Source organism: Natrix helvetica, assembly GCF_964273705.1.
Source record: "Natrix helvetica genome assembly, chromosome: 2".
NCBI lineage: Eukaryota > Metazoa > Chordata > Lepidosauria > Squamata > Natricidae > Natrix > Natrix helvetica.
Genome location: NC_138552.1, coordinates 73,359,977 through 73,377,439, shown reverse-complemented (window position 1 = coordinate 73,377,439; position 17,463 = coordinate 73,359,977). Strand labels below are relative to the sequence as shown.

Here is a 17,463-nt window from a genome sequence, read left to right as displayed (position 1 = left end):
CAATTCACACTCTTGACTCGTCCCTGTATATTTCTTTCAGTAGCCTACTTATTGTCAGTTTATCCTGGTTGTCCAAAATCTGGCATACATCTTTTTAATCTAGGTGACATCTGAGCTAACGTGACTCTTTTAGTTTGTGTCACTCTCATATTCGAGGTAGGCAGGTGAAGTGTTAGGGGGTCTTTGCCCAAAGATCCTTACTGGTAAGGTAGGTACCAACAGAATTAACACCAAGTTTCCCACGTGATATGGCAGTGTTCCAACCACTAAACTAACCACATGCCATGCCATGCTATGCCCCCCCCCTCTCCTTCCCTCCCCCCCTCTCTGAATGTGTGTACAAACATAGCAACATACAGAGAGTTCTTTGTAGTCTATCTATCTGTGGACAAGTGCCTTCATATAAGCAAATTTAAACTCGTCACACATCTTCTGTTGATTAAAGAAATTAAGATATAACATTTAGCTGCCAAGTTATTTGAACAACTAGAAGAAATATTATTCTACTAACAGAAACCTTGTTGATCAAATTTGATTTCTATTTCTGTCAACAAAATTTCTACCTCTCCATCTGCTTTCTCACTTGCTGGGAAAAAAGCAAAGGGATCCATATGTTTGTCCACTGCAGATGGGAAAGCAGCTGCATTACAAGTAGATTTTGATAATAAAAATAGCATGGGCAGAAAGGATTAGAAACTTCATCCGTCAGTGCTGGTACTCAATTAAAGTTAAAATCCTTCTATTTGCATTCTACTTTTAAAAAAGAAATTGGGAGATTATCACACCTATCTATCCATTCTACAGTAACTTTTATTCTAAAATGCAAATTAAATATTTAATGCATATTTTTTCACTTGCCTGGAAAATGTCATACTGATTTATACATGCCACATAGTTTTAAAGAGTTATTTTCAAGTTACTTTCAGTTGTTTTTACAGGAGCACTTTGGTTCCACATAGCCTTAGTAAAGACCATTTAATGAAAAAAGTGAATAATGGCAAACAGGTCCCTGAAGAAAGCACTCAACCAGATTTCCCCATCTTTCTTTGCAATACACAGCTCTAGGGGGGGGGTATTGGAGTCATTTCGGGACACAGAATCAATTTTTCCAGCAAACTATCCAGATCCATTAGCCACTGGTGTCCTTCAGAATGCAGCTATTTTTTTAGTAAACAACTGATAAGACCCTAAGGAGAAAACATTTAAAATGGCTACTGTAAAGTGACAAACGTTAAAGTTATTTTTAATGCAATTATATACATTCTTTTCAAATATGTGGAGAAAATATTCTGCCATTTAGCATCTACATCTATATCTGATCCAGCATCGGGAATTTACAAATGTATTAAGGTATATCTTAGGGTTATGATGCTTTGGTTCAATTTTCAATGTTTCTGAATTAGGAATTCACACAAACATGTTTGTGTGTGATATTTGTTTGTCTGTGGGTACTTATGCTTTCACTAGCTCTTGGCATATCTTAAACTGGGTTCTTTCAGATTTTGGACCTCCATTTCTATTTTGAGTCAACATGTTTCCAATGACATTTCCTTGAAACATTAGTAATCGCATAAAGCTTCCACATAAATTATCTCAGGAACTGAGAAATATGAAACCATTAATTCTTTTGTATTTTAAGAAATATATTTGGATGACTGCACATGTGTATTTTTGTTCAGGGAATCACTGGTGGATGTTTTGCACACTTACAACATTTTAATAAGGATATTCGTCTGCTACCCAAGAACAGTGATTTATGGCATTATATTTTAATCAATATGCATATTTAGGATTGCAGATCACATTTACTTGTTTCAAGTAAGAATATTTAGTACTGAAGATGACATCTATAACAATATAAAGCATATCAAGCAAATAGATTTGTCAGTTGTCCCAAGATATTGAAGCAGAAAAATAGGCTATAAATATTTCATAGAGACAGAAAAGCAAATAAAAAAATAAGCATGCATCAGTCAAACATTAATGAAGCTTGACTTGTTGCAACACAACATTGGACCCATTGAAAAGTAATTTATTAGGAGTATATGAGATGGGATGAGAAATGTGTATTGGTTTTCTTTGTGCCACTGAGGGGATGTGGTGTGCATTACTTGTTTCTTCCAAAGTCACTTCCATTTGCCACTAGATATGCCAGAAGGATCTCAAAGCAATTTTGTATGCAGGTATACTGTATGTGTGTCTTTGAGTCAATCTTAACTGCTAGCAACTACATGGACAAACTCGGATAATTTTTTAAACACAATATTTGGCAGTGGCTGGCCACTGTTTTCTTTTTATGGCTGAGAAGAAACACAATCGGACTGAAGTCACCAAATGCTCGGTTTCTGTGTCTAAGATAGGAATAGAATTTAGGTCTCCCTGACTGTCAATATCTAAGTATACTTTTTAAAAAGACAGTGCTGGGAAAATTCTTAAATTATCAAATGAATTCCTTGTAATACCAAAATGCATTTTAAGAGGAAGGAAAGGAATATTTAAATTAATTCCATAGGTTCTTTTGAGATATACTTGGGCCTGAACTATGAAAATTTAGTGGATATTAGAAGCAGATGTAAATTAAAATGGAGAATAGCAAATATGCCTACTTTAGCTACTGGAATATTAAATAAATCGTATTTTGATCCAGCAGAATATATATTCAATGAGACCTTTCCCAAACTCATTTGGGGATGCAGTTTGCAGGACTGATACCTGCAAAAATTCATTCTTTCATTGGGCAGACTGATTTTAAGTCAGACAGACCTGAGAACAAAACATTCTCACACAATACCTTTTTTCTTTGCTATGGGAGATCCAGTAGAAACAGATGGCAGAGATGGCATATTTCTGTCTGACTTAGAAATCTCTTTTGAATTGATGCCCTGTGTCAGACAGGATAAGTCTTTCCACACTAAATTGCACTGCGATCTTTCAGCTATGATTCCTGCTAAACTGCAATGACCAGATTCTTTGGGGAATCTGGTCTGTGTCCAATTATAAATTATTTAGTAGGCTGTCACCAGATAACTTCAAGTTTTGTTTTGTTTTGTTTTTGGGAGAAAACAGTAGATGCTGCCAGATCTAAGCTCCTGTTTAAATATATTTTACTGATAAGATTAGTCAATACAATGGATTATGATTTTAATTATTGTTCTGCACATCCTTTTCTCTCCTTCATATTTTGCAACTTTGTTCTTCATCCAAGTTCATGTTCTCCAGAGCTAGAAGGTCAGGAGGGATACAGAGCAATGAAAGGAAACAAAAAACAGATTTGCAGAAAATAAAGAGCATCGGTCTCACAGTGATCTGCAATGTAACGGACAAATATTTCATGCATATCTGCACAATAATTTTGACAATATGGTTTAGATTGTGAAAAACCTATGATTGAGCACATGGGGCATTAACATGTACCAAGAGAATAAGGATGAAGATTATGGCTACAGACGTTTCCCAAGGCACTGCTTTATTTAGCTTCATTTTTCAACACTGCAATAATCTCTTCAAAGATTTTGCCACATCTGCTCCATTTTTATTAATACACCAAGTCTGAAAGTTTGTATCTTTCAGCAAAAAGACATTTAAGATATTAAAAGTGAATAATGTTAAACTGAACCTAATATGGATTTTTCACACAGGGAGTACATAAGAAAAATGATTATGCTTCTGCTATTTCTGAAATATTTCAATATTACAGTGACTGAGTTTACAAAGAAAGATTTATATGAATACAGCATTGTGTGAATAGACCTACCCTCCTTCTTCTGAGTATTTATGACCAAATGCAAGGATGTCAGATGCTCGGCCACTCCCATCACATACTACAACTGGAACTGGGGGTGTATCACGCAGATATTCCAGGACAATGGAGATTACATTGGGTCCACCTTCTACAATGAGGGCCACTACTGGAACTCCTTGACCAATCCCTGTTATGAAATAAACAAAAGCAAAACAAACAAACAAAAAGCATGCAAATCAAATAAAAATACACCAATAGAAACTGAAACTACCACCAATACTATTTTGCTTAAACAACATTAACAAACTATGTGTAATTCGTATCTTTGTCTTAAAGTACATAGCATAAAAGTGGAGATATAAAATAATAAATTGGCAAGATTTTGCTTTTTAAATGAAGTTTGCCATGAAATGAGGAGGGAGAAAGAAAAACTTAGCTCCTTCCAACTCACATTTTAATTCTTGGCCATAGCTTTCTAAACCACAAGTAAGTCATATCTGACAGAGACATAGGGTATCTGTACAATATCATCATAAAACATGAAAGTTCTGTTGCATTTCAGAAAGTACATATGGGTCTTATAAGAATGTAATCCACGAATGCAAAAATTTCCTATTTATTTTGTATAGAATCAATAAATAATAAAGTTGCATATTTTACACATTTTCTTTAGAAGAGAATTTAATGCAGGGATTCTATGGCAGGTCTTAGTTAACGTTACTTTCTCACAATTATAACCTATAACAATGATCCCAGGTAGCTGATGCAATAATGTAATACATTAGAATTTATCCAGATTATTATTGTGGAAGCATTCCCATAAACTGACATAATATTGCTTTTGAAATGTAGTCACCATGAAATGAGGAGAAAGAGAGAGAAACACCATAACATATAAACTTCAATCTAACACCACTGAGGAGCACCTAAATCAGGGGTGCCAAACTCAAGGCCCGGGGGCCAGATCTGGCCCACGGGATGCTTATATTTGGCCCATGGAGCCACCCTGAAAACAATGGCCCTCGGTGCCTCTGCCAGCGAAAACGGAGCTTGGGAGGGCTGCACATGGCCCTCCTGAGCTCTGTTTTCACTGGCAGAGGGTTGCAGGAGGCCGTCGCAGCCGAAAATGGAGCTTAGGAGCCCATTTCCTCTTGCAGAGCACTCAGGCCACCAGACACGAGTGATGTCGAGCTGGCCATGCCTACCCTGGACACTCCATCTCCCCAAGTTCAAACACAACCCTGATACGGCCTCAATGAAATCGAGTTTGACACCCATGACCTAAATTGATTATTCTAGTTCACAGTAATAGCCATGAATGTTACATTTCAGAAGGTCTCAGATCCTGCTTATGATACCTATCATTCTTTGTCCATCTCATGTGGTAAGGCCTTTCAAGAATCAGCACTGAATAGTGTAACACTTCAAGTATATTTAATGGTATAAATCAGATTTAAATGTTCTATTGAGCAATGATCTTTTAATTTTTTAAAAGCTCAAAAAAGCTCACATTTCATATATCAAAATTTTTTTACATACAATTTTCTTCGAGTTTCTAATCTGCTTTTCCTTGTTGGCTTTTATGTAACTTTACTGATGAATTATCTTGGGTATTTTGGACAGGAGGTTTAACAATATTTCAGTTAATCTCAAAGTATGATTCTTTTCCCACACAGTTAACAACTAGGATTTATCTATCTGTATCCAGCACCAGCTCAAGGATAGCTGGCATTCGGAATGACAGTGATTAATAGCACTACCTCCAGCTAATGTGAAAATTGCATTTTTAGAATGACTTGGAAGGAGGGGCTATATTTGTACTTTGGTGTCCTGGGCTAGTGCCTAATTGGCCTGAACCTAAAGCTTGCCCTGCATGTATTTATTTATTTGCACCTAAATGAAAATGAAAGAAAAGCAGCTTGCTTGCCCCATGACATGTCCTGATTGACGATCTCTCACAGACCTTTCATTAATTTTGAATTTGGGCTTATTCACCTTAATCAGAGATGAAAAAAAATGAAAAGTGAAAGCAGAAACCTATCAGTCAGAAATATATATTACTGGCCAATTCACAATAAAAGATGGCAAACCCTCTATCTCATATATAAGGCATTTGTAAGGCCACGATTAAAACTTCAGCTCTCTGGAGATAATTTCCATTTAGGATTTCCTCTATAGGATTTAAAATTGTAATTCATAAATACACAATAAGTAAAGCGTATACATATATACATGAAATATTTTATTTCCATGGTTAAAGATTTTACTTTCTACAATCTTCTCTAGTTGGATTAAGCATACATTTCAGAATCATTGGAAGTCAAGCAGCAAACAAGTTTAAATAATAGTAAGAACTACTTTTACTTTAATTTCCAGAAATCAGACCAAACTTTATGCTGTGACAATTTTATATGAAGCCAGAGAGACCAAGATTAGCTGAGTGTTATTTTTGTGGCTATTGAAAAATATAAAGGAAGAAATTGTCACTATGAAGCAAATGTTATATAATAACATTTAATGTTCCTTTTTATTTATACATGCTTTATACATCCAGTGTGTGTGTGTGGGGGGGGGATGACCCTTTTTAGTGAATAATTTTCTCCAACAAAATATTCCGATTGTTACAAATTTCCAGTACCATAAAAATGCTCTTCTGATGTTCGCTTCCATTTATTGGCCTGCCTGTTAATCTCTGAAGAGATTGCTTTCATGTGCATTGTATTAGGGACTCACAATTATGAATTCAGAATGGCTTCAGAGAAGCTGCAGTTCAAGAATGCTGTGTGGAATGGGCTGAAAAGGCTCAAATCATTTTTTTTTTTTGATGCTAGATTTTTAATGACTGGTTGTTTGCTTATTGGACCTTGAACGGCACTCAAAAGATTTGGGGCTAGTTGCAATTTGGCAATATTGAATCTTAAATATAAAAGATTAATGTATCACCACTTTTTATTGTTCTTAGTGGCCTATGCTTATAAGCAGTGGTGAAATTCAATTTTTTTTCCTACCGGTTCTGTGGGCGTGGCTTGGTGGGCGTGGCAGGAGAAGGATACTGCAAAATCTCCATTCTCACCCCATTCTGGTGCCAGCCAGAGGTGTTATTTGCCGGTTTTCCAAACTACTCAAAATTTCCGCTACTGGTTATCCAGAACCTGCTGAATTTCACCCTTGCTTGTAAGCCTATTTATCTATCCCAGAACAGTGTCAAAATATATCACTGTTGTTACCCAATAGGAAGATAAGGGTCTACACAAGAGGAAGATGGAAGTTTTCCCAACAAATACTTACTTTTGAAAGGTATTACTTTGAAAAGTAATCGTATATGCAGTGAATACAATTTCACTGAGAGTGAGATCTCTAAAACATACATGAGTGTGCAGATGAAGCCCTCCTCTTTTGTAGTTCATTGCAACTTCTTTCCCTTCCTGCCCTATTGCAGACCAGATACCCAGTAAGGTAACAAGCGGCATCAATGCTCTTGTCTGCCTTCCACTTGAATAGAAGTATACTATGGCATAGTGACTGAGCAGGATTAGAAACCTAAGCATGCTTACTTGGCAGGAAGAGATGTTGAACTCAGTAGGACTTAGTACAGTGACTGAGTCCGTAGATTTGTGCTGATCCCAACATAAAAACCTGTTAAGCCATCTGTAAGCTCTTTCATTTCCTGTCTAGTCTCATCAAAATCATGTCATCTCTATTTCTTTTTCTTTCTGTCCTTTGTTGTCTTTTCCTCCTTCTTTGTTGTTTTTTGCATAGGAGTGGAAGAAGATGTGATTCTGCCTTTGTCTATAATAAGTGAAAGACAAAATTGTTTCTGTACAGATGGGAGGAAAATTGCCTTATTTTATAGGCAGTTTATTTTAATCAGTAGATAATTCAGTTTGCTGGAGAGGTTTTCCTGGTCTTTCCTTTTTTTTTTTTTTTTGAGAATGGCTTCTGGCCAATATGTACAGGCGAAACTTGAAAAATTAGAATATCGTGCAAAAGTTCATTTATTTCAGTAATGCAACTTAAAAGTTGAAACTAATATGTGAGATAGACTCATTACATGCAAAGCAAGATAGTTCAAGCCGTGATTTGTCATAATTGTGATGATTATGGCTTACAGCTCATGAAAACCCAAAATCCACAATCTCAGAAAATTAGAGTATTACATGCAATCAATAAAACAAGGATTGTACACAGAACAATATCAGACCTCTGAAAAGTATAAGCATGCATAGGTACTCAGTACTTGGTTTGGGCCCCTTTTGCAGCAATTACTGCCTCAATGTGGCGTGGCATGGAAGCTATCAGTCTGTGGCACTGCTGAGGTGTTATGGAAGACCAGGATGCTTCAATAGCGGCCTTCAGCTCTTCTACATTGTTCGGTCTCATGTCTCCCATCTTTCTCTTGGCAATACCCCATAGATTCTGTATGGGGTTCAGGTCAGGCGAGTTTGCTGGCGAATCAAGCACAGTAATCCCACAGTCATTGAACCAGGTTTTGGTGCTTTTGGCAGTGTGGGCAGGTGCCAAGTCCTGCTGGAAAATGAAGTCAGCTTCCCCATAAAGCTTGTCTGCGGAAGGAAGCATGAAGTGCTCCAAAATCTCCTGGTAGACAGCTGTGTTGACCCTGGACTTAATGAAGTAGTGGAACAACACCAGCGGATGACATGGCTCCCCAAATCAACAGAGGCTCTGGAAAATTCACACTGGACTTCAAGGATCTTGCAGTGTGTGCCTCTCCATTCTTCCTCCATACTCTGGGTCTTTGGTTTCCAAATGAGATGCAAAAGTTGCTCTCATCACAAAAGAGGACTTTGGACCACTGAGCAACAGACCAGGTCTGTTTTTCTTTAGCCCAGGTAAGACGCTTCTGACGTTTGTTGTTCAGGAGCGGCTTGACAAGAGGAATACAACATTTGAAGTCCATGTCCAGGATCCGTCTGTGTGTGGTAGCTCTTGATGCACTGACTCCAGCCTCAGTCCACTCCTTGTGAAGGTTCCCAACACTTTTGAATGGCCTTTTCCTGACAATCCTCTCCAGGCTGCGGCATCCCTGCTGTTCGTGCACCTTTTTCTTCCACACGTTTCCCTTCCACATAACTTTCTATTAATGTGCTTTGATACAGCACTTTGGGAACATCCAACTTCTTTTGCAATTACCTTTTGAGGCTTTCCCTCCTTACGGAGGGTGTCAATGATGGTTTTCTGCACAACTGTCAGTAAGCAGTCTTTCCCAAGATTGTGATTCCCACTGAACCAGACTGAGAGACTATTTAAAGGCTCAGGAACCCTTTGCAAGTGTTATGGCTTAATTAGCTGATTAGAGTGGGACACTTTGAGCCTAGAAATTGCACCTTTTCACAATATTCTAATTTTCTGAGATTGTGGGTTTGGGGTTTTCATGAGCTGTAAGCCATAATCATCACAATTATGACAAATCACGGCTTGAACTATCTTGCTTTGCATGTAATGAGTATCTCATATATTAGTTTCACCTTTTAAGTTGCATTGTTGAAATAAATGAACTTTTGCATGATATTATAATTTTTTGAGTTTCACTTGTATTCATAATGTGTCAGGTAACCAAAAGTGTCATGAAATTTTCCCTACTTTTGAATCATAGAAGGTTTTGTGGGACACATGAACTTTGGGGGAAGGAGCAATGGAAATGCATTCCTGCATTCAGTAAAAGAGAAGGCCCCAGGAGACTTGCATGGATCCATCCCACCATGTGAATGACATTACTTTCAGCCGATTCCAAAAGAAAAACTCACAATGTAACCTTGATGTTTACAAATCACTCTATTTAACCTGCCTGCCTGTTACTACTTTTGTTCTTTGGATTCAGATTCAGCACAGCCTTCCACATTGTAATCTAACTATGTCAAATTCCAAAGAAGCACCAAGGGCATAGAAATTCATTAAATATTGAACAGAGTATGAAAAAAAAAGATTGGGACATAAGCAAATGAGCATTCCAATGCATTTGATGATAGTGCAATGATCAAAGAAGATGCCGGTGATGACAATTGAACGTCCCTTTGCCTTCCCAGCCCTCTTCATATATCCTCAGGCATAGGATGACAAAGGGAAGTCCACAGGTCACATGAATAGGTACTGCAGACACTTTACAGTGTTAGAATTTGCCACTTGTTTCAATTTTCCCTATATTCTTCTCAGTTCATTTTCTATTGTTGAGGAAGAATAAATTTAGTTTTATAAATTTACTTATAATGGGCTGCAATATGTTACACATATGTTAACATAAACATTTAAGATTTGTACAAGTCAATCAATCTGAGGATTACCTAGTTTAGGTGAATAATGCAAAATATTTTGTTCTTATATATAAAAAAACAAATGCGCGTCATGAAAAAATATTTTTACAGTATTTTTATATGATTCAGTAAAATGTATACTTTTTTTTGGCTATGTCTGTGACAGTGCAGGTTCTAAAAACCAAGCAAACATTCAAGCTTTTTGAAATACAGACCTATTTAGAAGAATGCAAAACATTTTCCACTGGAAATATGCATTTATAAATATTCCTAATTAGAGCCAGGATTTGGATTCAATTTTTTAAAAATGGCCCTTTCTATGTATAGTAAGGGGTGCTTATATAGCCCCTGTCTTCAATTTCCTAAAGCAGTTTTTTTTTTTTTTGCAGGATAACATGGCAGCCCTTTGTGGCCATTGTGTGATCCCAATTAAGACACACCTGGTTTAAGGTGCTGCAGAGAAGTTCATTGCCAGTTCCCCCTAAACCAGTGGGTCTCAACCTTCCTAATGCAGTTTCTCATGTTGTGGTGTCCCCCAACCATAAAATTATTTTATGTTTTCTGTATTTTTTCAAAAATATGTGTTTTGCGATGGTCTTAGGCGACCCCTGTAAAAGGGTCGTTCGACCCCCAAAGGGGTCCCGACCCACAGGTTAAGAACCACTGCCCCAAACCCTTTGAAGACATTTTTTGCTTTTGAATCTGAAGTGCTACCTCACTCTGTTGCTTATTACAAGATCATAAAAAGGCATGTATTTTAAGACATGAAGTACAATAATGTTGGGCATACAAATAATAACTGCAAGGGAAAATGGAATTTTATAGAAAAATATATACTATGTTTGGAACTTAGTTTGTTTAAAAGATTTGGATTGGAGACACCTGAACAGTGTATAATTCTTTAACTTTATAAAGGTATTGGTTCGCTTTGGGCCTGCGCACCAGACGTGCGTTGCATGCGCATGCACAGTTTACTGTAAATTGTTCTGTGCATGCGCAAAGACCACAAAAAGCTAATAAAAAACATGCTGGCAATGGCAGTGGAGACCAGGAAACCGGTTCAGGGGTGTGGCCAGCCTGGGACGCTGCTGGTTCTGTGACCTAGGCCAAATTACCACTACCAGTTCACCTGAACCAGTGCAAACCGGTATAAACCAATCTCTGGTATAGATGTTATTGTACATTATTTCTCAAGGAAACTTTTACTGCTAATTTTGAAAAAAAGATTAGCAGATATATAAGATTAGCATCCTAAAGGACTTTAGCGTCCTTTTCAGTTCTCTTCTGTTCCTTATTGTTTTACCAGGCTTTGCCCTCATCCTTGCAAGCATTCTTTCAGCAGCTTTAAGCACTATCAATTTAAGATGAAAACTGGCATTTTCAAAACTTTTAACATTGTGCCCAGTACCAAATTCTGTGTAGTAGAGTGGATTTGGGAATATGAAAACCACCTAGCCTTTATTAATCCAACATATTTCCATAGTTCCAAGATAATTTGTCAATCATGAAATGGTACAATGCATATTTATTATAATTAACAGGACCTTTAAAGCTATTTTATGGGAAAAACAATTGCAACCTTTTCTATGAAAACATTCATTTTGTAGGTTTTTGAGAAATAGGATCCCTAGGAAGATTGTTGGATTGCTTGTTCTCACTACCTTCTAAAATAAATGGGCACCCACTGGTGATATTAAGAACAGATTTTTCTTGGCCAGAATGTCAAACTAATTCTTTCAAAATGCAATTGTACAAAACCAAATTAAAATAATTATAGGTTTAACATTATATTACTCAAATACAAATGGTGTAATTTATTTATTTTGCTAGAGCAGTTCAATTGTTACAAATGCCTTCTCAAGATTACCCTGTTCTCTTTTTTTCCTTTATAATACAAACATACGAAGGCCACACATTTAAAAGTATCATTACTTCTCTATTTTCCCAATAGGCTAATTGTGTTCTAGCAGCTGTCCAAGGAGAAACATATTAACTACTTTCTCCTGAGAACAAAGAACAGTGGTCATAAAATAAAACTGCATGGTTTATCTGGTGGTTGGCTTCTTATTTATGATTATTACTGTTAATACACACATTGAATATTCCTGTGAACTCAAGATTCACATACACATCCCCTCAATTTTTTGTTTTGGTTAATTTTGAATATTTTGGCAGAAAAGAAATGAAAATAGAAATAATATATAACAATTGAGTCTATTATAAATAATTACATAATGAATGGCTCATTTGTAAGAGCAATTGTGCAATGAAAACAGTTGCTAGAGGGTGGAATATCTCAGCTACATACTACATCAATATTGGTACTGAATTATATATAACCTTGCTATTAGAGAACTTTGTGTAAATAATTTTCTTAGAAATTATTGGATATTGACACTGAATTGCCAAATTGGTTCTACATGAACAGAGCAGCTTCTTTAAACAACATCTCCCTCATCACTATAAAGAAATATTTTTTTCAGGCAGAAAGACAGGCTTTTACATAATGAGGATTAAAATAATTTGTTAACGTTTCTTTATAAAGGAAATGTAGCGTGACAACAGGCTAATGTAAAATTTGAACATATTGTATGTGGCCTATTTTCTGCAATTATACTTGCAGGTTTGAGAGAATTAATTACCTTTCTTCTCAGATAATACTGAATAAAATCTTTGTTATCTAATAAATATTTAAATATTTATTACATAATAAAGTTATCATTAACATGCAAATGATATTAAAGTTATTAAATAATGAAGTTAATAAATAATATTATTCATTAATTACATTATCATTTATGTGGTAGATGTTGGAAGTCCATGGTAGTCTGCAAAGTGCAACAACATATGTGAGTATACAATAACATTTTAATAGATCCAGTTATATTTACTGAAAAATCAGCCCTACTATAGTGTAGATTTTTCATTAATTTCTACTATATTGTACAGTTGTAACAGTAAAAACCAAGAAAATAAGGAACTCATACTTTTAACTTATCTGCTTTGGAGGTCCTGCACTGTTTCTAACAAATATGTTTTGCAGTTAAATATTGCACAATCAAATGCTAAGCATAAAGAAAAATAATAGAGAGGAAAAATACACAAATGCTCCTATATAAAAATTTAAATAAATCATAAGTTGGGAAAGGTTGGTAAAATATATTAAAAATGGTGACAACACTCAGTTTTTACCTTTAAAAAGCATGTAATGGAAAATAGGTTGTATATACCGTAGTTCTCACTGCAGTTTAATTGATAAGGTATGTATTAGGCTATAAAATTAAGAAAATCAAGGTGAAATGGAAAATACACTTGATACAAAGAATAAGAACAAGAATGCAAAGTCAGTGAACCCTTTTCAGAGCCAAAAGACCAGAATGAAGCATCAACAGTCTCATGCTTCAGCAGAAGAAATAAATGGTTCTATTTCCATCAATCCTAAACAGACATGTGACAAAAGGCAGCTGCAATCTAGTGTCATATTAACTCCAACCTTTCTGTATTTGCAATGTGACATCATGGCATCAATGTGGAAAGATGGAACTTGTTAAGTGACATCATGGAGCAAACTGTCATTCTAGATAGAAAAGCAGCCTGTAATTGCTTAAGCTCTTCTGTGTATACAGACCTTGTTGTCATTTTTTTGCATTTAATTGATGGGAACAAAACATTTTAGATTGATCCAATAGGTTTGTTTTTAATTTACTCAGTGAGATCTGGGATAAATGAAAGGGGCTGTGCCTTAACCAAGTATAAATAATATCATTTTATTAATTTTTCCAAGGTATTTTAAATAATTATGCAGTAACAACATAGATGACAGCTTGTGCTCTTTCTTGCAAAGAGGGTTATCATAGGTGGGGAACTAGCCATTGCTGGCTGTCTAGGAACGCCAGAAGTTTCCCTGGGGCATTTCTAGAGGGTCATATGTTTCCCATCCTTGCCTAAACAAAATCAAGAATGTTCTTGCTGCAAAGTCATTAGACTTCAACATGTTAACATTTTGGAAACAACCTTTAGTGTAGCAAAAGTAGCTGAAGTTAGAAAACAGATAAACCAAGAAAGACTGAAAAAATCATCTTGTTTATCAGATTTATTTTTCCCTGCCTTCCCTGATTTTCATTGTGAGATAATTCTAGATTTGACATCCTTTTAGCATTCTTTCTATTCCTTTCTGGTATTTACTTAGGCAATAACTTTTTTCCCTGGTTCTTGGATTATGATTTGAACCTTCATTTCTGAATTTGCTTTCTTATGTGTACATATGTGACATTTGTGAAGTCATCCTAATGAAATTCTTTACCAAAGCCAGAAATGGAATGAACACACACACACACACACACACACACACACACACTTCATTATAGGTGCATAATACTATCAATTCGCACTACATCTGTTATATGGTAAATGAGAAACTAACTTCCCATGGGATCGGAAGTAAACTGGAGTGTTTGACCATAATTTATATCTAGTTACAGTTAATATAGTTTACTTTCCCTCATTCCCTTCTTTCTCCCTTCTCATGGTTTTTGATCCAGAATTGCAGGCACTTCATTTTAAAGTTTAACCAATACTATCTTATTTTGTTTTACTATGGAATACAGGTAGCCCTTGATTTACGACCACAATTGGGGCCCACACTTTTGTCGTTAAGCAAGACAGTTATTAGGTGAGTTTTCCTCCATTTTACAACTTTTCTTGCCACAGCTGTTAAGTAAATCATTACAATTGTCAAGTTAGTAACCTGGTTGTTAAATGAAGCTGCCTTCCCCATTGACTTGGCTTGTCAGAAGTTCGCCAAAGGTGATCACATGAGCCTGGGACACTGCAACCTTCATAAGGTTGCAGGTTTTTAGGGTTTTTATGGTATATTTATTTCTTGTACAGCCTTATCTCCTCCACCCAAATGTATTTAACTGTTTTATATTATTGTATTTTTATCTGCATTTGACTGTACACCGCCCCGAGTCCCTTTTTGGGAGAGGGGGCGGTTTAGAAATCCAAGAAATAAAATAAATAATAAATAAATAAATATGAGCCAGTGGTCAAGAGTCTGAATTTTGTTCATGTTACCATGCGGAGTCATAAGTGTGACAAATGGTTATAAGTTACAGTACTTTTTCAGTGTTGTTCTAACTTCGAACAGTCATTAAATTAATGTTTGTGCGTTGAGGACTACCTGCATCTCTTTTATATCTTTACTTTTTATCATGGATTATAATAATGATTTTAATTTTTAGGTATTCCATGTATTTTTGTATTTTAATAACTTGGCAATTTAGGGATTATAGGTTGTCCTTCAAAGAGCATTTTTCATAATTCAGTCAGTTTTCTCTAGGTATCAAAACTTTAAGCATTCTTGTAATTGTATTTCATTGCTCAATAATATTCAACTCTTTTATACCATGTTCAATTCTGGTTAATGATGATAATAAATATACGGATGGTACAGTATATGTGTACATAAAACTGATCCATCTTTGCTAGAAGAGATACATTAAACACTCTTTCAAACAACAGCCTTTGTACCATTGCTGTTCAATTTTGATACCATGTAAGAAGAAGTAGAAAGTGATCTGCTCACTTGTATTTATCTTCTGAAGGGAGATGTGCTTTTCCAACTGCCTGCGAAGTTTAACCTCTGCACCATATTTTCCTGTGGTTCCATTATCAGCCAGAATAAAATGAGAATGCATACTGTTGAGTACTGTCAGCTTACTCATTGGATTGGACATTGTTTGATACGGTCGGACTACCTGCATATGTGAAAAAAAGAGAATATAAGCATAGATTATTGTAGTAGCATGGAAATCCTGATAAAGTCTAGTATTGGGATAACAAGCCAAAACCAAGATACTGAAATCAATTTCCAAGCATTTCTAAAATTCAAGTACTGTTGGAGGTTTTCAAACTCAGAAAATCAATAATAAATTATTGTCTAGATAGAATAGTAGAAAAGTGACACAACTCTTTTAAAATCTTATTTAAAACCAAACCCAACCAACCACTGTGAAATTTGATTCCATATAAGTATTCACGTTGCATTTATTCATGTTATAATGATGGAAACTCAAAAATAGAATTCCAGTAATATTATTTGTTTTTCAGTTTAAAAGACTATAAAATAGGCAGATTGGCCAGGGGAAATATAGCTCATGTGATGATATTGTGTAAGTATGTTTACCAGTCATCATTATGTCATTATATAAGAATACCATTTATGAAATTACTTCATGTTATATGGTGTTGTGGCTTGCAGATGCTACTTGAAGTACTTATTTATAGCCACCCAACTCAACCAAGAGAGCGTGAGGCTTACAATTCTAAAATTATAAAAATTAATAACATGAAAACAAAACATCCACATAAATAAATAGATCTAATTAGCTGTGATCAGATGTTTTGCACTAACTTTCATCAGTTCCAACAGTCGTGCTGTGAGAATTGCAATCTAATAAGGCCCCATAGATGTAAGTCATCAAGTTACTTATTCCTTTTCAAAAATATAGGGATTAAAATAATTAACTTTGCTTTTGGTTTTTCTGTTAACTACTTCTTTTATATAAATATGGTAGATAAAGTTATAACAAGTCAAACTGGTTGTAAAGAGCTGTAGAAGTTTATAAATTCTGGGACTGATTCGCAAGAGGAGGAAGCGATCATTGTTTCAATATATTAATCTGTATTTAACTAAGGGAGACAATATCTGTATATATGTTTTTGTTTTTTGTCTTTTTAATGCCGATTTTTAATGTGTTTGTCTAATTTTGTTTTGTTTTTGTAAAATTTCTTTTCCTCTTTTTGGAGTTTGTATTTTAACTTTCTGAATAAAAAAATATTGCTAAAAAAATAAAAAATAAAACAATCAAGTTTATTTCTTAGATAGTGTATATACTTATATGACATATTGCCTCCTATATCAATGAGCTTCAGTTGTTAAGAGAACATAAATGCAAAATTCTACTTCTTTCATATCCTGTTGTAAACTGTCCAAGTTCTGAAAAAAACTTGAAAACAGTTTTATCCTCTGGCCCGGGGATCCATTAATGTAGGTATGGAATTTGTTAGGGAAACTGACTGCTCTTTTCTACAAATTAGATTTTATGGTTTTAACGGTTTTATTACTTTAATGTTTTTTGTTAAGTTTTTTTTATTATTTGAGGTAGTGTTCTTTCTAAACTTTGTTCACTGCCCAGAATTACATTTGTGAGAGGGGCAGCTATCTAAAATTTCCAAACAAACAAACACGGAATATTGAACTAAACAGATGTGTGATCTGATTACATTAGCTTGTAACTTATATATGTGCCCATAAAAGTCTTCCAAAATTATTCATTTGAAACATGATGTCATAGTTTTCCCTATTATTACAGGACCTCCTCCACTACAATTGAGAATATACTCTCCATAAAGAAGGATAAGATTATTTATTTTTATTTATTTATTTAT

General features: G+C 35.2%; 1 protein-coding gene across 1 annotated transcript in view; it reads right to left on the bottom strand.

The window, feature by feature from the left end:
- The window catches only part of TRPM3 (transient receptor potential cation channel subfamily M member 3), a 355,262-nt gene that overhangs the window by 76,453 nt on the left and 261,346 nt on the right, over positions 1-17,463 (bottom strand). The window contains exons 6-7 of the mRNA XM_081940262.1: positions 15,599-15,770; positions 3,755-3,929 (exon numbers count right to left, since the gene is read on the bottom strand). Coding sequence (XP_081796388.1) covers positions 3,755-3,929; positions 15,599-15,770 — 347 coding nt within the window. The remainder of the gene's footprint in view (positions 1-3,754; positions 3,930-15,598; positions 15,771-17,463) is intronic.